The following is a 17,383-nucleotide window of genomic DNA, read 5'->3' on the forward strand; positions in this document are numbered from 1 at the left end:
CACCCTGACGCACTTAGCTTCTTTGGATTGGTATTGGCATAGCCGCTGACACCCTCTCCTGTGGTGAGTGTGTGGTGTAATTGGCTATGAGCGATTGTCGTCTCTGGTACCTGCTACTGCATTGGGCTGGTTAACGAAAATGAGCTCCTGTGCACGAAGGCGGTGTTATAGAGGAGGCGGCGCTGTGCATCTTGGGAACAGTCAAAAGCTTTGAGCCTGTTGGTGCCTCGGATCAAGATCCTACTCTACACCCCGATGTTAATCCTTGTGGAGCCCAGTGTACTCCGCAGCAGAAAAGTGAGTTGAGTTTGTTTAAAAGAAATATCAGATCAGATGATCTCTAAGCTGGTCACATCCATCTGTCCGTTAATCCATAAGAAAGTGGTATGTTCAGTTGTTAAGATACGTATTTTATAACCTCAATAGTAAGAGAGGATAGTCATGGAAAGTACGTCTGAGAACATTTATTAAATGGGTGCGTTCCTACAGCAAGAATGAAGGACTGACATAAATAAATATTACTTGTGTCCGCAGATCTGAAGATAAACCAATCCGCCCTTTTGTTGCTCAGCTTGACAGAGAAAGAACAGGCTTTGTCTTACTCCCTGTTGATCTGGAGTTTTGTTGATTTTTATAGGAACCTCCCATAGTCACAATGATCTATTCTACAAAGAAACATTTTATACACAGTGTGTATTATTCATTGCTGAGGGACTTCTACAGCTGAAATAAACTGTGTTTTTAAATAAATACAGTTACAGATGAGCCCGTTTCCATCTTACGAACGGGTTGCAGGTGCAAATTTGTCGCTATTGCGACTACTGCCCGTGACCCGTTTGCAGGAGAGTATGCACTATGCCATCCTATGGATTGCAGGTGTGTGCGCAGTGCGTGAACACATCTGCATGCACGCTAATTGCGGTAATCGATCTGCGTTTGCCACGATTAACCTATAAGATGAATAGTGACACATCTGTAGGTCCCTATATGATGACACCGTTTTCAGAATTTGTCCTCTGTACACAACCACAGTGGATTTGAAATAGTTGTTTGTTCATTGGTCCCTCTGCATTTAGCTTTGTCTTCAGTACATGTTTGTTTGGGGTGATTTCCTGAGTGACTGCAGAATATTCAACTTCTTTGCCTTAACAAACTCTTGGTCTGCTTTTTAGCTGTTTTTGGGTAATTGGCCATCTGTTTTGTGAAGCGCTGTCCAATCAACTTTGCTCAAAGTGCAGACCGTATATCCCTATACACTTCAGAATTCATCCGGCGCTTCTGTCATTTCACCAATAAACACTAGTGACCCAGTGCCATTGGCTGCCATGCAAGCCTGTGCTGTCACACTGTATTCACCGTGTTTTACGTATAAGGTGGTATGCTGCGGTCCATGAGACATTCCAAGTCTCTCCATGCTTTTTTCTTCCCATCATTCTGGTACAGATTGATCTTAGTTTCATCTGTCCAAAGAATACTCTTTCAGAACTGGGCTGGCTTTATTAGATATTTTTGGCAAAGTCCAATCTGGCCTTTCTTTATAGTTGACTTGAATAATGATGTGCCTACCTCCCAGGTCCGGTGCAAGGTTTCTTGGCACCCTAGGCAAAATTTCTGGAGCTGGGGGTATGAGAGAGCAGGTCAGGAAACGGGCGCCACACAGGGTGTTATTCACTTGTAAACAAGCGCACGGCATGTTAGTGCTGATGCCTAGGATGCCAGTTAAGCTGTCTGTGTGGCGCCCGTCTCCTGACTTGCTCTCTCATACCCACAGCTCCGTCTATTTCTGTTAGAGACATGGAGCAGGAAAATCAATACACTGCCATTGGTGAGGTGAGTGACGGCTGTGGCAGGCTAGACCCTCGCCACGGCCGTCCCTGGTCTGGGCTTAGCTAGCAAAATATAATTTTTTTTGTAAAATAGATTTAAGTGGAGCATGCCGCCCACCAGTGGCCACCGGCCATAGGCAGCTGCCTAATGGTGGCGCTGGCCCTGCTACCTCCTGAGGAGTGGTGTTCAATTGGATGAATGTTGTAGAGATGTTTTTGTTTTTTAACTATGGAAATGAAGCCACGGTCATCTACCACTATTATCTTCCGTGGACGTCCCAAGCATTATGATGTTGCCAAGCTCACCATTGCGTTGTTTTTGTTTTCTGTTCTTTTTCTCAGAATGTACCAAACTGTTGATTTGGCTGCTTCTAAGGTTTCCGCTATCTCTATAATGGTTTTTTTTTTTTTATGTGCAGCCTAAGGGGGGAATTGTACCTGATAATTTTTTTTTGCGTAGTAAAACTGGGACTATAACGCATTTTTTTTACACTTTTTTTTTCTTCAGGTAATTCGATTACACTATTTTCCCGGATCCAGGTGTTTTTCGCGATCGTATCCGCGAATAAATGTCAGTTATCTGAGATTTTGTTTTGCCTGTCTCCGTGCAGGTGTAAAAAATCTCAGCTAATGGCAGCTATCCGGAACAATTGACAATTAGCCGTGGTAATTTACAGTGGCTGATTGATTTTCCCTCCACAGGATTGCCTGTTTCACTTGCATTGACAGCTCCTGTGACCAGGGGCGGATTGGGACGCCGGGATACCGGATCAGTCCCTGGTCGGCTGGTCCCCAAGCTCCACTCAGCAGCCGTTCTCTCCCCCCTCTCAGCATAACATAGACAACTGTCGCCAGTGGATTTTTTTTGTTTTGTTTTTTTTGTCTTTAAAGGATATGAGACATTTATTTCCTGAGGAGAATATCTTAATGCACAAAAAAAGTGTTTTATGTAATAAAAACTATAACACAATAAAATATAGCAAATATAAAAATATATATAGCAAGTGAACAATATGTAAGAGACTATATGGATTTACAGTATATCCAAATAATTCATGCATGCAAACTGGTGTGTTTCAATCAACGATACTATATTGTATCCATGGCCACAGAAATGCTGGTGCATGCAAACAGGTGTATCTTCTATGGGATTTATTTCCCCGTCTTCTAACTTAAAGAAGAAAGCATTTGGGAGCAATCAGGAGTTATCTCCAATCCCACCGTCACAAGCACTACCAAGCTGCCAGCACGCGCCAAAAAAAATCTGCACTTCGCACCCTACCGGACCAATGTTACACAGGCAAACTCAGCAGCCAGATAGGAGAGGAACCGGCGGTGTGTCCACATTTGGGAGCAGGGGCTAGACTAAAAGGAAGCCTCGTCTACAGCCACCGGGCCAACACGGAGCTGGTAATCAGCACATCTGGATGGGAGAGGTCAAGCATCACTATACAGCACACCATCTCGCAACAGTGTAACACAACCTTACCGGTAAGGAGGATAGGGAAGCGGGACGCCACTAGGTCTGTTAAGGACTGAATACATGTATTCTATTTTCCGTTAATTTGTGCCTTGCAAACAAAGATCCTTCAAGTCAGAAGATGAGGAAATTAGTCCCCTAAAAGTCTGGACTATTTTTAAAGAAATACAAGGTAACCTGACATTTTAGATACACCTGTTCGCATGCACCAGCATATCTGTGACCACGGATACAATACAGCATTGTTGATTGAAACACATCTGTTTGCATGCATGAATCATTTTGATACACATCCATATCGTCTCTTAAATATTGTTCACCTGCTATATTTATCTTTATATTTGCTATATTTTATTGTTTCTTTTCTATTATATAAAACATTTTTTTTGTGCATTAAGAAATTCTCCTCAGGAAATAAATGTCTCATATCCTTTAAAAAAAAAAAAAATTCTAGGTGAATAAAATTTTTAAATAATTTTACACCCTTTTTGAATGGCTGGACCTGGGTGACATCTGAGGTGGCGTGAATGCAGTATGCATGTAATGTAGTATGTTTGTCAGTTGCGTCGTTTTTAGCCTTTGTGATATCAAAATCTTCATCTCTATTGAATCCCCTATTTTATGGAATTTCTCTTAGGCGTCTATATACTAAGCCTTGGACGGAGATAAAGTACCAGCCAGTCAGCTCCTAACTGCCATGTCACAGGCTGTGTTTGAAAAATGACAGTTAGGAGCTGGTTGGTTGGTACAATTATCTCTGTCCCCTTTATCGCCATCCAAGACTTAGTAAATAGACCCATTAGTCCTATAAAAGAGCCCTGTCTACAAAAAAACATTGGCAGTTTCAGTTTTGTAAAAGCTCTATCATCTGAGGTAAGCATGCCCCACCCCTCTCAACATACACCACCCATCACCAGATGCCACACCCTCAACAGCCCCACCCCCAGTAGGGCTGCTTCCGGACATTTCCCGGGCTGGTTTTCCAACCCAATCAGCCCCTGCCTGTGACCGCGTGTTGTGGGTTCACAGCAACAGCTTTCAAATGCAAATGAAACATTTGGAATTTAAATACTTTTTTCCTGCTTAATTGATAAAGAAATAACGATGAAATAGTCTATACCTGTCCATTAAACAGCACTTGTATCAATTGTCCAATTACTTTTGGTCCCTTGGAGAATATGGGACGACATATTAAACAGCTGTAATTCCTAAACCCTTGGTCCAATTCAGATGTGAATGCCCTCAGATTAAAGATGAGAATCTGGACTTGAAAACCATATTCATGATATAACTGTAGCTTGAATGTTTTGGTAAACATCTAAAATAACAAAAATAGTGTCCATGTCCAAATATATATGGACAGAATTGTATATTGCTGTCCACTACAGGTTTTATGAGTGTTAACCACTTGCCTGGCATAGTCGCATCAGATGTGACCACACCAGTAAGTGACCACGCACAGTGGGGGTCATTCCGAGTTGTTCGCTCGCAAGCTGCTTTTAGCAGCTTTGCACACGCTAAGCCGCCGCCTACTGGGAGTGAATCTTAGCTTATCAAAATTGCGAACGAAAGATTAGCAAAATAGCGAATAGACACTTCTTAGCAGTTTCTGAGTAGCTCCACACTTACTCGGTATCTGCGATCAGTTCAGTGTTTGTCGTTCCTGGTTTGACGTCACAAACACACCCAGCGTTCGCCCAGACACTCCTCCGTTTCTCCAGCCACTTCCGCGTTTTTCCCAGAAACGGTAGCGTTTTTTCGCACACACCCATAAAACGGCCTGTTTCCGCCCAGAAACGCCCACTTCCTGTCAATCACATTACGATCACCAGAACGAAGAAAAAACCTCGTAATGCCGTGAGTAAAATACCTAACTGCATAGCAAATTTACTTGGCGCAGTCACACTGCGGACATTGCGCATGCGCATTAGCGACTAATCGCTCCGTTGCGAGAAAAAAATACAGAGCGAACAACTCGGAATGACCCCCCAGTATGCGACCAGCCAGATAAAGAATGTTATGGTGGGTACACACTAGAGCGACAGGGATTCGTTCCAACGTCGGAACAAATCCCCATCAGCCCTAGATTGTGTGTACACACTGGGGTGATGCTAATGAAAGTCGGAACAAACATGTTCCATCCTACATTGGCATAATACAGTACACTAGTGACAACGCATGGTTTTATGTGCAGCACATAGAACCAAGCGTCCATTGCTAGCGGCCGCTGGAGCGCGCAATCATGCATATACACTGAGCGATGTAGGCAAAATGTCATTACAAAATAGCATTTCGTGCTGACATCGCTAATGGCAGCCGCTGGGAAAGAGTAAACTAACCTCCCCAAGCCATTCCCCCCCCCCCCCCCCCCCCCTCCCGTGTACCTGGGCGCTGTCTTGGGGGTAAAAAGTAACATTGCGATGGTCACGTTGTTTACTGATGTTACCAATATTCCTGACTGATGTTCCGATATTTCAGAAAAATTACTTTACTTTTTTTTTTATTTCCTGCAACAGGGTACACTGGGATTCCACATGGAATACATCGGGGTGTAGAGTTGGATCTTGATCCGAGGCACCAACAGTCTACTGCACCGCCTCCTCTATAACCCCGCCTCCAGCCACTGGAGCTCAGTTTGTAAGTTGGTGCCTGAGCAGGTCACTAACAGGTGAGGCTGCGCTAGGCAGCCCTGAAAAGAGCTTTTTAAGAAGACTTCAAGGGTCGCAGCACTATTTATGTCAGTCTGACATTCTGTGCTGTGGCTCCATCACCTCCCCAGCAGCGCTGCATACTCCCGCAGCCGGGTTCCCGGGTACTTGCAGCGGAAGCGCACCGGTCATCAGGCACACCACCGCTGATACACTCCAGGATCGCGTGGCTCACATCAGGGAGGAGGTAAGAGGATCCCCCAGGTGGGACCTGCCGGTTAGTCGCGGTCTCGGTAGACGGACTGTGCCGCTAGCGTGGACACTGTACTGCACAGGGACCCCACTATATCCACCAGGGCATGGGAGTGCAGGTCGGATTAACTAAAATCCATTTTATATAGGCTCCACAGTACCTGGTGGTGAGGACCAATATAGGGAATAAGGCGCTGACCTGTAGCCCCACCCCCAGCTCCGGGCGCCATCTACTGCTGGTGTTCCCGCCCTGGAGCTACATTTCACTCTCCCTCACTCCAGAGATTTTGGCGCCATCTTCACTACTAGCTGGGCTGATCTCCGGGACTGCAGGGCTCTGTCTCCTCTGTAAAGCCGTCTGTCTCATCAGCGCTGTGCATTTACAGGCACTTAAGTATTCTACGTGTCATTTTAGACAGTGTTCGTTAAGAACAAGTGTGCTGCTATCTGAATATTTAGTACAAGTATTCTGTGATATACATCCAGTATCTACTGTGCATTGTTGTATCTATACTCATACATATTTATATGTAGTTTTACTAGTCCAGTGCAGTTTTATTGTTTATCTGTAATAACTTCTGCCTTGTACCTGTGACTGAGTGTGCCTGTAGCTGCTGTGTGAATTATATTTTCCTGTATCACACGTATTGCTATCACTATATTCTGTACCCTGGGGGGGCTAGGTGCGTCAGGGTCCCATATATATATATATATATATATATATATATATATATATTTATTTATTTATTTATAGTGCTATACAGAATATACGATTTGGTATTTTTTACTGTGCGTTTCAGTCATCTCATACCGCTTAAATCCTCTGTCCTGTATTTACTGTCACATAACACAGGGGGTTATTTGCAGGTATTATGTTTGTCTGGCTATATTGTACTGTAATGCTCTAAGGCTACATTCTCTATAATGTCTGCCACACAGGGCGGGAAATCCGCGGACGCTTCTGCATCCTGCAGTGCTGGCACCACGGATTTACCTGGGGGGAAGTGTTAGCGCTGGGTGGCATACACTTCCCAGTCAACCCGCAGCACTTGTGGCCAATCAGGACCCACCTTGGGCAGCGTTCTCAAGTATGCTGAATACACTTGTAACACGTCTTACACCCCCTGTAGGACCTCCTGTGCCATTACAGCCACATACTGTGCCTGCAGTTAATCCGCTCTGTCTACCCAGTTACAACAATTGAATCAATCTTTGGTTAGACACAAGTCTACCCCACGCCCCTCTGGGGCCAAGGGGTCATCTAAGCGGGCCATTTCTTCCTCATAATCCACTAATATTTCGGATAATTCTTTCGATGAGGATGGGGAATATACTGATCCATCAGACACTGATACAGTTGCTTCTGATGAGTAATCTACAACCCAGGTTGATGTTCCTGACCTAGTGGAGGCTATTAAGCTGATTCTACAAATAGATGATGAGATCGAGCCTACTACTACATCTAAGAAACCTCATAAATTCAAACGTCAGAAGGTTGCTAAAGTAGTCTTAGCACATTCTGACCATTTAGTTGACATACATCAAAAATCCTGGTCGTCTCCAGGAAAGAAGTTTTCCCTGTCTAAAAAGATGCTAGCTCGTTGTCCTATCCCTGCGGAGTTGAGTAACAAGTGGGAAACTCCACCACCGGTGGACTCTCGTGTCGCACGTCTTGTGGTGTCATCTGCTCTGCCTGTCACCACTGTCACCTCACTGAAGGAACTGATGTATAAACGTGTGGAGGGTTGCCTGATACTCTCTTACTGGTGGTGTACATAGACCCACTATGGCAGCCTCCTGGTCTGCAAAAGGAATTGAAGCACGGGTTCAGGCAATTTAAGATGAACTACCTCAGGATTTTTCTGACACTGCCAGACAATATCTGTCTTATATTACCACAGCCTTCCACTATATTCAGGATGCAGCCTCTGATGTAGGTGTAATGGCGACCAAGGCGTTTACTACGTCTATTCTGGCTCGCCGAATTCTGTGGTTGTGATCCTGGAAGGTGGTCCTGGACTCCAAAAGATCTTGGAGGTGCTCCCTTTTAATGGAGACATCCTATTTGGGGAGGATCTGAACAAGATTGTGACTGACTTTGCGACTGCCAAGACTGCGTTTCTCCTAAGTACTAATCCTTCTGCCCTGAAGGCTTCGTTCCTTACGACCTCCAGGAAAAGCAAAAGGTCAGGCGTACCCGAGACAGGCTCATGCTTCCAACACCACTAAGCCCAAATCTAAACAATCCTGGGCCACCCGTCGGCCTGCTTCCAAACAAGACAAGCCTGCTGCATGACAGGGCGGGCCACCCCCAGGGGGACCCCAGGGTGGGAGGCCGACTTCTGCAGTTCGCCCAGGCCTGGTTAATGACCACTTCGGACTCCTGGGTGCGGGAATTTGTCTCTCACGGGTATGCAATCTCTTTCAAGAGATGTCCCACTCTCTCCAGTTCTGCACGACGGTTATACCTTTGGATCTGTTAAAAGCGCAAGCTCTACACTTGGTTGTACAATCCCTCCTGAACACAGGAGTGGTAGTGCCGGTACCTCTGTCTCAGAGAGGCAGAGGATACTATTCGACCCTGTTTCTAGTTCAGATGCTATATGGGTCCTTCCAGCCTATACTCAACCTCAAATCATTGAATAGATTTGTGAGAGTATCCAAACTCCGTATGGAAACTCTGCGCTCTATTGTGCTGGCCATGGAACCTGACGACTATATGGTATCCCTGGACATACAGGATGCTTACCTGCACATACCTATTGCCATGTCACATCAGCAATATCTGCGGTTTGCTATCGGCAACCTACATTATCAATGTTGGGCCTTGCCTTTTGGATTGACCACGGCCCTTCGGATATTCACCAAGGTCATGGCCGTAATGACAGCCCTTCGCCGTCAGGGAATCAGGATCCTGCCGTATCTGGACGACTTGCTGATCCTGGCGAACTCCCTAGAGGTTCTACGCAGTCATCTGGAACTGACGGTCCAATTTCTACAAGCCTACAAGTGGCTCATCAACTGGAAAAAGTCTTCGCTGGTCCCTGCTCAGGGCATGGTGCACCTAGGGGCACTGCTGGACACACACAGCCAATGATTCTTTTTGTCTCCAGAGAAAGACCTGAAACTTCAGGACAGGATCAGATATTTCCTCTATCGCCCAAGAGTTTCGATACACTCGGCGATGCAAGTACTAGGCCTCATGGTGACAGCTTTCGACGTGGTAGAGTATGCTCAATTTCATTCGCGCCCTCTGCAGAGGTTAATCCTTCCCAAGTGGGATGGCCTGCCTCATCGGATCAGGTCTCAAATGATTTCCTTAACTCCGGAGGTTCGTCTGTCACTGAGCTGGTGGCTACAGGACCAACAGTTGAGCAGGGGCCGTCCCTTCTGGATCTCCAACTGGGTCCTCCTGACAACGGATACCAGTCTGTGGGTTTGGGGCGCGGTGTTGGAGCAACACTCTCTCCAGGGTCGATGGACCAGGAGGAATCTCTCCTCCCGATAAATATTCTGTAATTGTGGGCAGTGTTCAATGCGTTGACACTAGCCCTGCCTCTGATACAGAACAGGCCCGTTCAAGTACAATCAGACAACGCCACCACGGTGGCGTACATAAATCATCAAGGCGGCACTCGAAGCCGCATGGCAATGCTGGAAGTATCAAAAATCCTGCGTTGTGCGTAACGCCATATGGCAGCAATATCGGCAGTGTTCATTGCGGGAATCCTAAACTTCACGCTAGAGAGTGGAGTCTTCATCCGGAAGTCTTTCAACTTCTAGTGGACAAGTGGGGCCTACCAGATGTAGACCTGATGGCATCTCGACAGAATCACAAGGTCCTGCTCTTCGGATCAAGGACAAGGGATCCTCAAGCAGTGTTCGTGGACGCACTGGCAATTCCATGAAACTTTCGGCTGCCATATGTGTTCCCTCCAGTGTCACTCCTGCCCAGGGTACTACGGAAGTTCAAGCAAGAAAGAGAAATGCCACTTCTAGTCGCTACATCGTGGCCCAGATGGCATTGGTTTTCAGACCTGCAGGGTGTATTGATAGAGCGTCCTCTTCTGCTTCCTCAACGCCCAGACCCACCTTGTTCATGGCCCTTGTGTATATCCGGGCCTGGCCAGACTGGCTTTGATGGCGTGGCTCTTGAAGCTTCACTCCTGAGGGCCAAGGGATTCGCTGAGGCGGTTATTCAGACTACGTTGAAGGCCCGCAAACCGGCACGGATTTATTACAGGGTCTGGAACTCCATCTTCACAAAGTGTGCTGCTAAGAATTATGGTGCCTCAGTACTTCTTGGCTTTTGGCTTTTCTGCAACAAGGCCTAGATTTAGGCCTTCGTCTGGCCTCCCTCAAGGTTCATATATTTGCCTTGGCGGTGTGGTTTCAGAGGAAAATTGCGTCTATTCCTGACGTTCATACTTTCACTCAGGGTGTTTTACGGATTCAGCCTCCCTATGTCCCTCCTGTGGCTCCATGGGATCTGTCTGTTGTCTTAAATGCCCTACAAGAGTCTCCATTTGAACCTCTTGAGTCTGTGGAACTTAAATGTCTTACACTCAAGGTCGTGTTTTTACTGGCTATTGCCTCTGCTAGGAGGGTGTCAAACTTAGGCGCTTTGTCCTGTCGTCCACAATTTCTGATTTTTCACCATGACCGGGCAGTTTTTCGAACTCGCTCTGGTTACCTACCTAAGGTGGTATCATCTTTACCAAGAGATTGTGGTTCCGGCCTTTATCTCTTCTGGTTTGTCCTGTAAAGAGCGGTCTTTGTATGTGTTTCAGGCTCTCCATATTTACCTGGAGGGGACTGCCTCGCTTAGGAGGTCAGATACCCTTTTTGTACTTTTTGGTTTTCACAAACGTGGCTTGCCTGCGAATAAGCAAACCTTGGCTAGATGGATTAGAATGGTGATTGCACAAGCCTATGCACAGGCTGGTCTTCCGGCTCCTGCTGCTATTAAAGCCCATTCTACTCTGCCTGTTGGATCTTCTTGGGCAGCCGCCGAGGCGCGTCCGCTGAACAATTGTGTAAGGCGGGCTACATGGCACTCAGTGAACACGTTCATCAGGTTCTATGCCTTTTGATACTTCCACCTCCTAGGATGCTTCCTTTGGACGCCGGGTTCTTGTGCCTGCTACGGTGCGTCCCCTCCCATGAGGAACTGCTTTAGGACATCCCTGATGTATTCCCTGTGGAATCCCAGTGTACCCCGCTGCAGAAAAGGAGATTGATGGTAGACTTACCATGGTTAAATCTCTTTCTGCGAGGTACACTGGATTCCACAGGGTGCCCACCCTGACGCACTTAGCTTCTTTGGGTTTGTATGGCATTAGCCATACAAACATCTACCGTCTCTTTTATCTGCTACTGCATTGGACTTGTTAACGAAACTGAGCTCCAGTGCCTGGAGGCGGGGTTATAGAGGAGGCGGTGCAGTGCATCCTGGGAACAGTCAAAGCTTTATCCTGTTGGTGCCTCAGATCAAGATCCAACTCTACACCCCGATGTATTCCCTGTGGAAACCAGGGAATACCTTGCAGATAGAGATTTAACCATGGTAAGTCTACCATTAAATCTCCTTTTTTTTTTTTTTTTTTTTTTAACTAAATTCATTTTGGATAAGGTTAAATTCATGTTCTTCACCTAATTCACTCATATAAAAACCCCGGCAATTTTGGAGCCGTTTTTGGAGAAAAAAAGTCAGTTAAGTGGCTAATGTTGTTTTAGGTAAAGCTTCATGAAAAGTTGGTAACAGAGAAAAGAAACATGCAGTAGAATGGAGAAGACTTTATACAAGTATTTTAACTATTAGTTTGTAGTGGAAATTATTACAATTGAGAATGTTTAAACATAGGTGAGACATTAGCATTTAGAATTTGGCTGCTAGTCAGATGCTGGTAGACCGCGGGGGATTTGATAACATCGGTTCCTAAGTGTAACACGACCATTTTTCTAAATATTCTTGAAAGTGCTAGAGCAGAGACACTTGGCAGAGGATATTGTGAATTCTGTAAGTGAAATAACATTCAGTTTCTACTATTAAAATATTATTTTAGCATACCAGTCATCTCACTCGCTTTGTACTGCATTTGTATAACTCACTGACAATGAACTCTAGAATGAACTGTTCTTATAACTGTTGTGTTCTCTCTGACTTCAGGTTTTCCAAGACCTTGGCACCACCGTTCTTACGGAGGCCATTAATGGCTACAATGTGTGTCTGTTTGCCTATGGACAGACGGGCTCAGGGAAAACCTACACAATGATGGGCACTCCAGTGAGTTATCTACATATCTGTGTACATAATATATGCGTATTACTTGCACATATCATTGTATTCCATTTTTACTTCAAAAGTATTGCTAATAGATGAATTATTTAGCATAGCAGGGTTGTTCATAAATAACAATGAAATTGCTTCTGTTAGTGGGGCATATGTGCAAAGCTTGGAGAGACAGAAACTTCAAACCAATCAGCTCCTAACTGCCATATTACAGGCTGAGTTTGAAAAATGACAGATGGGAGCTGATTGGTTGGTACTTTATCTCTCTTCGAATTTTGATACCTGTACATATGCCCCATTGTATTTTAAGCAGCCATGTTGTCAGATAACCACTATAATAATATTGCATTGTTCTAAATGCTTTGTCCTGTTCTAACATACAGATGTGTCCTCTTACATCCTTGCTGCAGTCATGCTAAGCAGCCCTTGAAGTCGCGCCATGCCGAGGCGGTACTGAGTTTCTATTTTTGCATCTGTGAAAATGCATCTTAGACACAAAGTAATCTAATAGGACGCACAAACAGCTTCTGCTGATTAAACTGATATGCAGCATGCCATTCTGTATGTAATTGCGGCTCTATCTGCATCTGAAATGCCACGTTACTGGGTTTCCATGAAAACACTGTATCATAGCATTTTGTATGCAAATATAGGCGCAGTCACACACAGAATATATGTATGTTGCATATCATTTTAATCAGCAGAAGCTGCTTGTGCGTCCTATTACATACATTTTCATCTAAGGTGCATTTTCACAGAAAAAAAAAATGCAAGAAAAGACACTCTGCACTATCGAGTCACACGTCACTCATGTATTATGTGTAACATGACTTGTAGCGCACAGAGCAAATATCTCTGTACATAGAAGAGGGTTGGAGGCAAATTGAGTGGCAGAAATCCTCTTCTGTCTATGAAGTGCCTGGTTAGGCTATTTGCAACCTTTATTCTAGGAGCATATATGATTGTGCAGTGAATTGTAGTAATGTAGACTTGTGTTTTATGGTAACTAGGGGCACATTGTGAAGAACTCCATTCATCTAGGCTCAGACACATCATACCGACTTCACCCCCTGCATGGAGTTACTAATGTACAGAAATGTAATTTAAGCCACAGTTTTTTTCCCTATATTCTCATTAAATGAAAGTGTCTTTCTGTTTCCTAAACAGACCTCTATCGGATTAACACCCCGTATTTGTGAGGTAAAGTATGTGCTTTTTTAAAATATTCCTATGTTCTTACTCAAGATTACTTATCAACTGAGTTGAGGATACTTTTGATGGATTCACGCCAGGGCTAGATATCAACATATTCTTCTATCTGGAAAAATTCTGAAAATAAGATTTTTGCTCCAAAACATGTTTCATTCCCTCCTTAGTAATTAGCAGAGGAAATTGTTGTCATCCAAGAACTTTTTTTTTTTTTTTTTTAGCTTATCGGTTTAAGAGTGTACTTGGTAGTTACTTTACATTGACCATGAAAGAATAGCTTAAGGCAACTTAATTACTATTATGATGGATTGTCATGTCCGTTATTTTCAGGGTCTGTTTTCCTATAATGATCATTCCGCAGGCTCTCCGTCCTCATGCCGGATTGAAGTGAGGTAAGAAGTAATTCATAACTAGAAGTCACTATTAAGGCATACAGTTTGCTACAGTATCACAGGCAATATTGTATCATGTGTGACCAGATTTAAGTTGCCTATGTACATTAATATCTGGACTTTCAGCCAGATTTCTGAACGTCTGGATAGGTGTTACGTTTTAATGCACGTGTAAATTGGACAGATACGTTTGGTGACCAGATGTAAAGTTCCATGGAGCCCTGTGAAAGAGGACTGACAACGTACGGACCCTAGAGCCACCTTTATTGGGTGCATTGCTTTTTGACATTTTCATCATGGAATTTGTCATCCATGTATGTCCTATGCCTATTAAATACATTTGGGTCAGCAGAGCAATTACTTGTCTAATACAAGGAGCAATAATCAGCCCATTCTAGACGATTTTAACAATACTGTTTAAAACCACAGAAGGTAGTGAGAAATAGGAATAAAATATATTTAAATGAAAATCCAAGTTCTATACTAACCTCTTGATTGGCCCAAATGTTTTAACTTGCTCTTGTCTGCTCATTTAGTCATGTAAGAAATATAAATTTGATATAGAAAAGTATTATTTAAGCACTTGGAGGTCTTAGGTTTTCCTAATTTATTTTTACTTAACATCATAAATACAGATCTTGGACAGAAAATAAATTAGATTTGTTTTAGTAATTTTAATACTTTTTGTTATAGTTTTCTAGAAATCTATAATGAGCGAGTCCGGGACTTGTTGCACCCATCTGACCAGAAGAAGCCTTATACTTTGCGCGTGCGGGAACACCCAGAGAAAGGCCCATATGTACAAGGTATAAATCCCATCTTCTGTAGCATTTGTTGTATTATCTGATATGTCTGATACGCTAGGCTTAAATCATTATTTCCATTATGGTCTGTTTTGCCAAAAACATGAAGCTGCTTAGACCAGGCACAGTAATCATTTGCTTACATGTTATTCACTGTAACATAGAAGTTTTATTTGTTTTTCAGGTTAGTACTTTTACCATTTTAGCATGTATTACAGGTGACATGGGCCCTGATTGATTTTAACAACAGGGATTCCCTACTGTGGCTCTACTTTTTTACCAAATCATGTATATGATAATTACTCCTAAGATTCTGTCCAAGATGATAAATGAAACCAGTAGAAGAACACACAGCAGCTGTATCAGGCACGGATGCCTATCTGAACTGAACAAACTGAGAAGTTCATTAAGTCGCCCTCATGGATTGTTACTAGACCTTGAAGCCCCCTATGTGCCCTATATTCCCCCGTCCCACACGCAGAGTACTTGACCTCCTGCTGTAGTCCATCGTTCTTATTAAGACACCGCTGTTAGCATCACACCCATACACATTTTCTTTTATTGAACTTTTTCATTCTTTACGATCCACGTGGACTACGACTGGGAACGGTAACCTGTGCCGAGTGCAGTGGTAGTGGAGTGAGGCACCTTGCCTGAAGCATGGCGCGCGAAGCGGTGCACTATTTGAGGTTCCGGTCACTGTACGGCGAAAATAACACCAAAAGAGATTTAAAAAAAAAAAACATGTCGACCTTTTGACCTGTCGACCTAGAATCCCTGTCGAACTAGTTACTGACGACCAATAGCGGTTGACCTAGACACTGTCGACCTAAGAGTGGTCGACCTTCAATACCACACCCGTACTTACCAGTGGTCAAAAATGTGTATATAACACATGTAACTGTGACAGGGAAGGTGGGCCCCATAGCAGCTGTGCTCCCTGTATCTATGTTCTTGGATTCCACTTATCAATGCCTAACAACTGAACGACGCAAGATATATTGTTAGGTCGTTTGAAAGATTGCCAGGGGAGATATGCACTATATAGTTTGTTCTTGGATGCAAGGGAAATCGGGAAGACTATTACATCACTTACACATCGTCTAGTGCAGGGCTGGCCAAACCGGTCCTCAAGATCTACCAACAGTTCATGTTTTCCAGGCCTCCTGGAGATCTGTAGAATTGTCAGTTAGGAATGAATGCAGCACATCTTAATTAATAATGACTACACCTGTGCACCAGCTAGGTGATCTGGAAAATGTGTATAGTTGGTAGATCTCGAGGACTGATTTGGCCAGCCCTGGTCTAGTGTGTACCCAGCTTAAAGCTGGGTACACACTAGACAATAAATCGGATGATTTGTCGTTTTGAGCCAAATTGGAACGACAGATCTTCCACATCATCCAGTGTGTATTCATTATTGCACACTAACGTGTGTCGTTCATCGCATCCTCAGATCTGGCTACTGTTGCTGCATCCTCAGATCTGCGCCTACTACTATATGTTGTTATTTTTATGTGACTACTACTGTATGGTATTTTTTTTATCTGCCTACTACTGTATGTTATTATTTTTATGTGACCACTACTGTGTGTTGTTATTTTTATGTGACTAACTACTGTATGGTATTATTTTTATGAGACTAACTACTGTATGGTATTATTTTTATGAGACTACTACTGTGTGTTGTTATTTTTATGAGACTACTACTGTGTGTTGTTATTTTTATGTGACTAACTACTGTATGTTATTATTTTGATCTGCCTACTACAGTATGTTATTATTTTTAATGCCTACTGCTGTATGTTATTATTTATATGTGCCTTCTTTGTTTATGTGCCTTATTTTAACTTAAGTTAATTTTAATTCTGAACAGGCATCAATTTAAGTGGTGGTATATATAGTTACAATTACAACATAAATACATGAGTGGGTACAGGTATCTAGAATTATATGTTCTAGACCAGAAACACTATTTAAAATAGGAAAAGCAGAGGTTGCACTTCTTTCCCCTGCAAAGTGACTTGACTGATGTTTCATAGGCTATACAGTGCCATATTTGCTGGATATGCTTTGTCTAATATCTAGTGTCTTTACATTATTGGTTAATGGGGAAGAGGTGAAATTCACCTGTAATATTGGGATTCTAACCCTCTGAACCCCCTAGTATATGCAGCTTTCATTTTGCATGCAAAACTGCATAGCTCTCTACTTACAGTCCCTTTACTAAAAAGCGCAGCCATCTTCACTTAGAAGGGAGGACGTTATGAGGTTTTGAGGCAGTTATATAAAAAAGGGCAGCACAGTATGTAATTGTGATGCTATACTGGCCTCTAGTGGGGAAATACCCTTGCATACAGCCCTCATCTGACCTCACATGTTCTCAGGGAAACGGGAATCCCAGTCCAACACCAATTACTTTATTTAATAATTGTAACCTCACTGCAGACGTGTTCACTGTTTTAGAAATATTTGTGTTTT

At 43.6% G+C, this 17,383-nt stretch overlaps 1 protein-coding gene across 1 annotated transcript in view; it reads left to right on the top strand.

Moving 5' to 3' along the window:
• STARD9 (StAR related lipid transfer domain containing 9) overlaps positions 1-17,383 on the top strand; it is a 495,399-nt gene that overhangs the window by 279,253 nt on the left and 198,763 nt on the right. Inside the window, exons 4-7 of the mRNA XM_063947652.1 lie at positions 12,376-12,492; positions 13,666-13,698; positions 14,038-14,099; positions 14,793-14,905. Of these exons, the coding sequence (XP_063803722.1) occupies positions 12,376-12,492; positions 13,666-13,698; positions 14,038-14,099; positions 14,793-14,905 (325 nt within the window). The remainder of the gene's footprint in view (positions 1-12,375; positions 12,493-13,665; positions 13,699-14,037; positions 14,100-14,792; positions 14,906-17,383) is intronic.

Source organism: Pseudophryne corroboree, chromosome 12 (assembly GCF_028390025.1).
Source record: "Pseudophryne corroboree isolate aPseCor3 chromosome 12, aPseCor3.hap2, whole genome shotgun sequence".
Lineage (NCBI taxonomy): Eukaryota > Metazoa > Chordata > Amphibia > Anura > Myobatrachidae > Pseudophryne > Pseudophryne corroboree.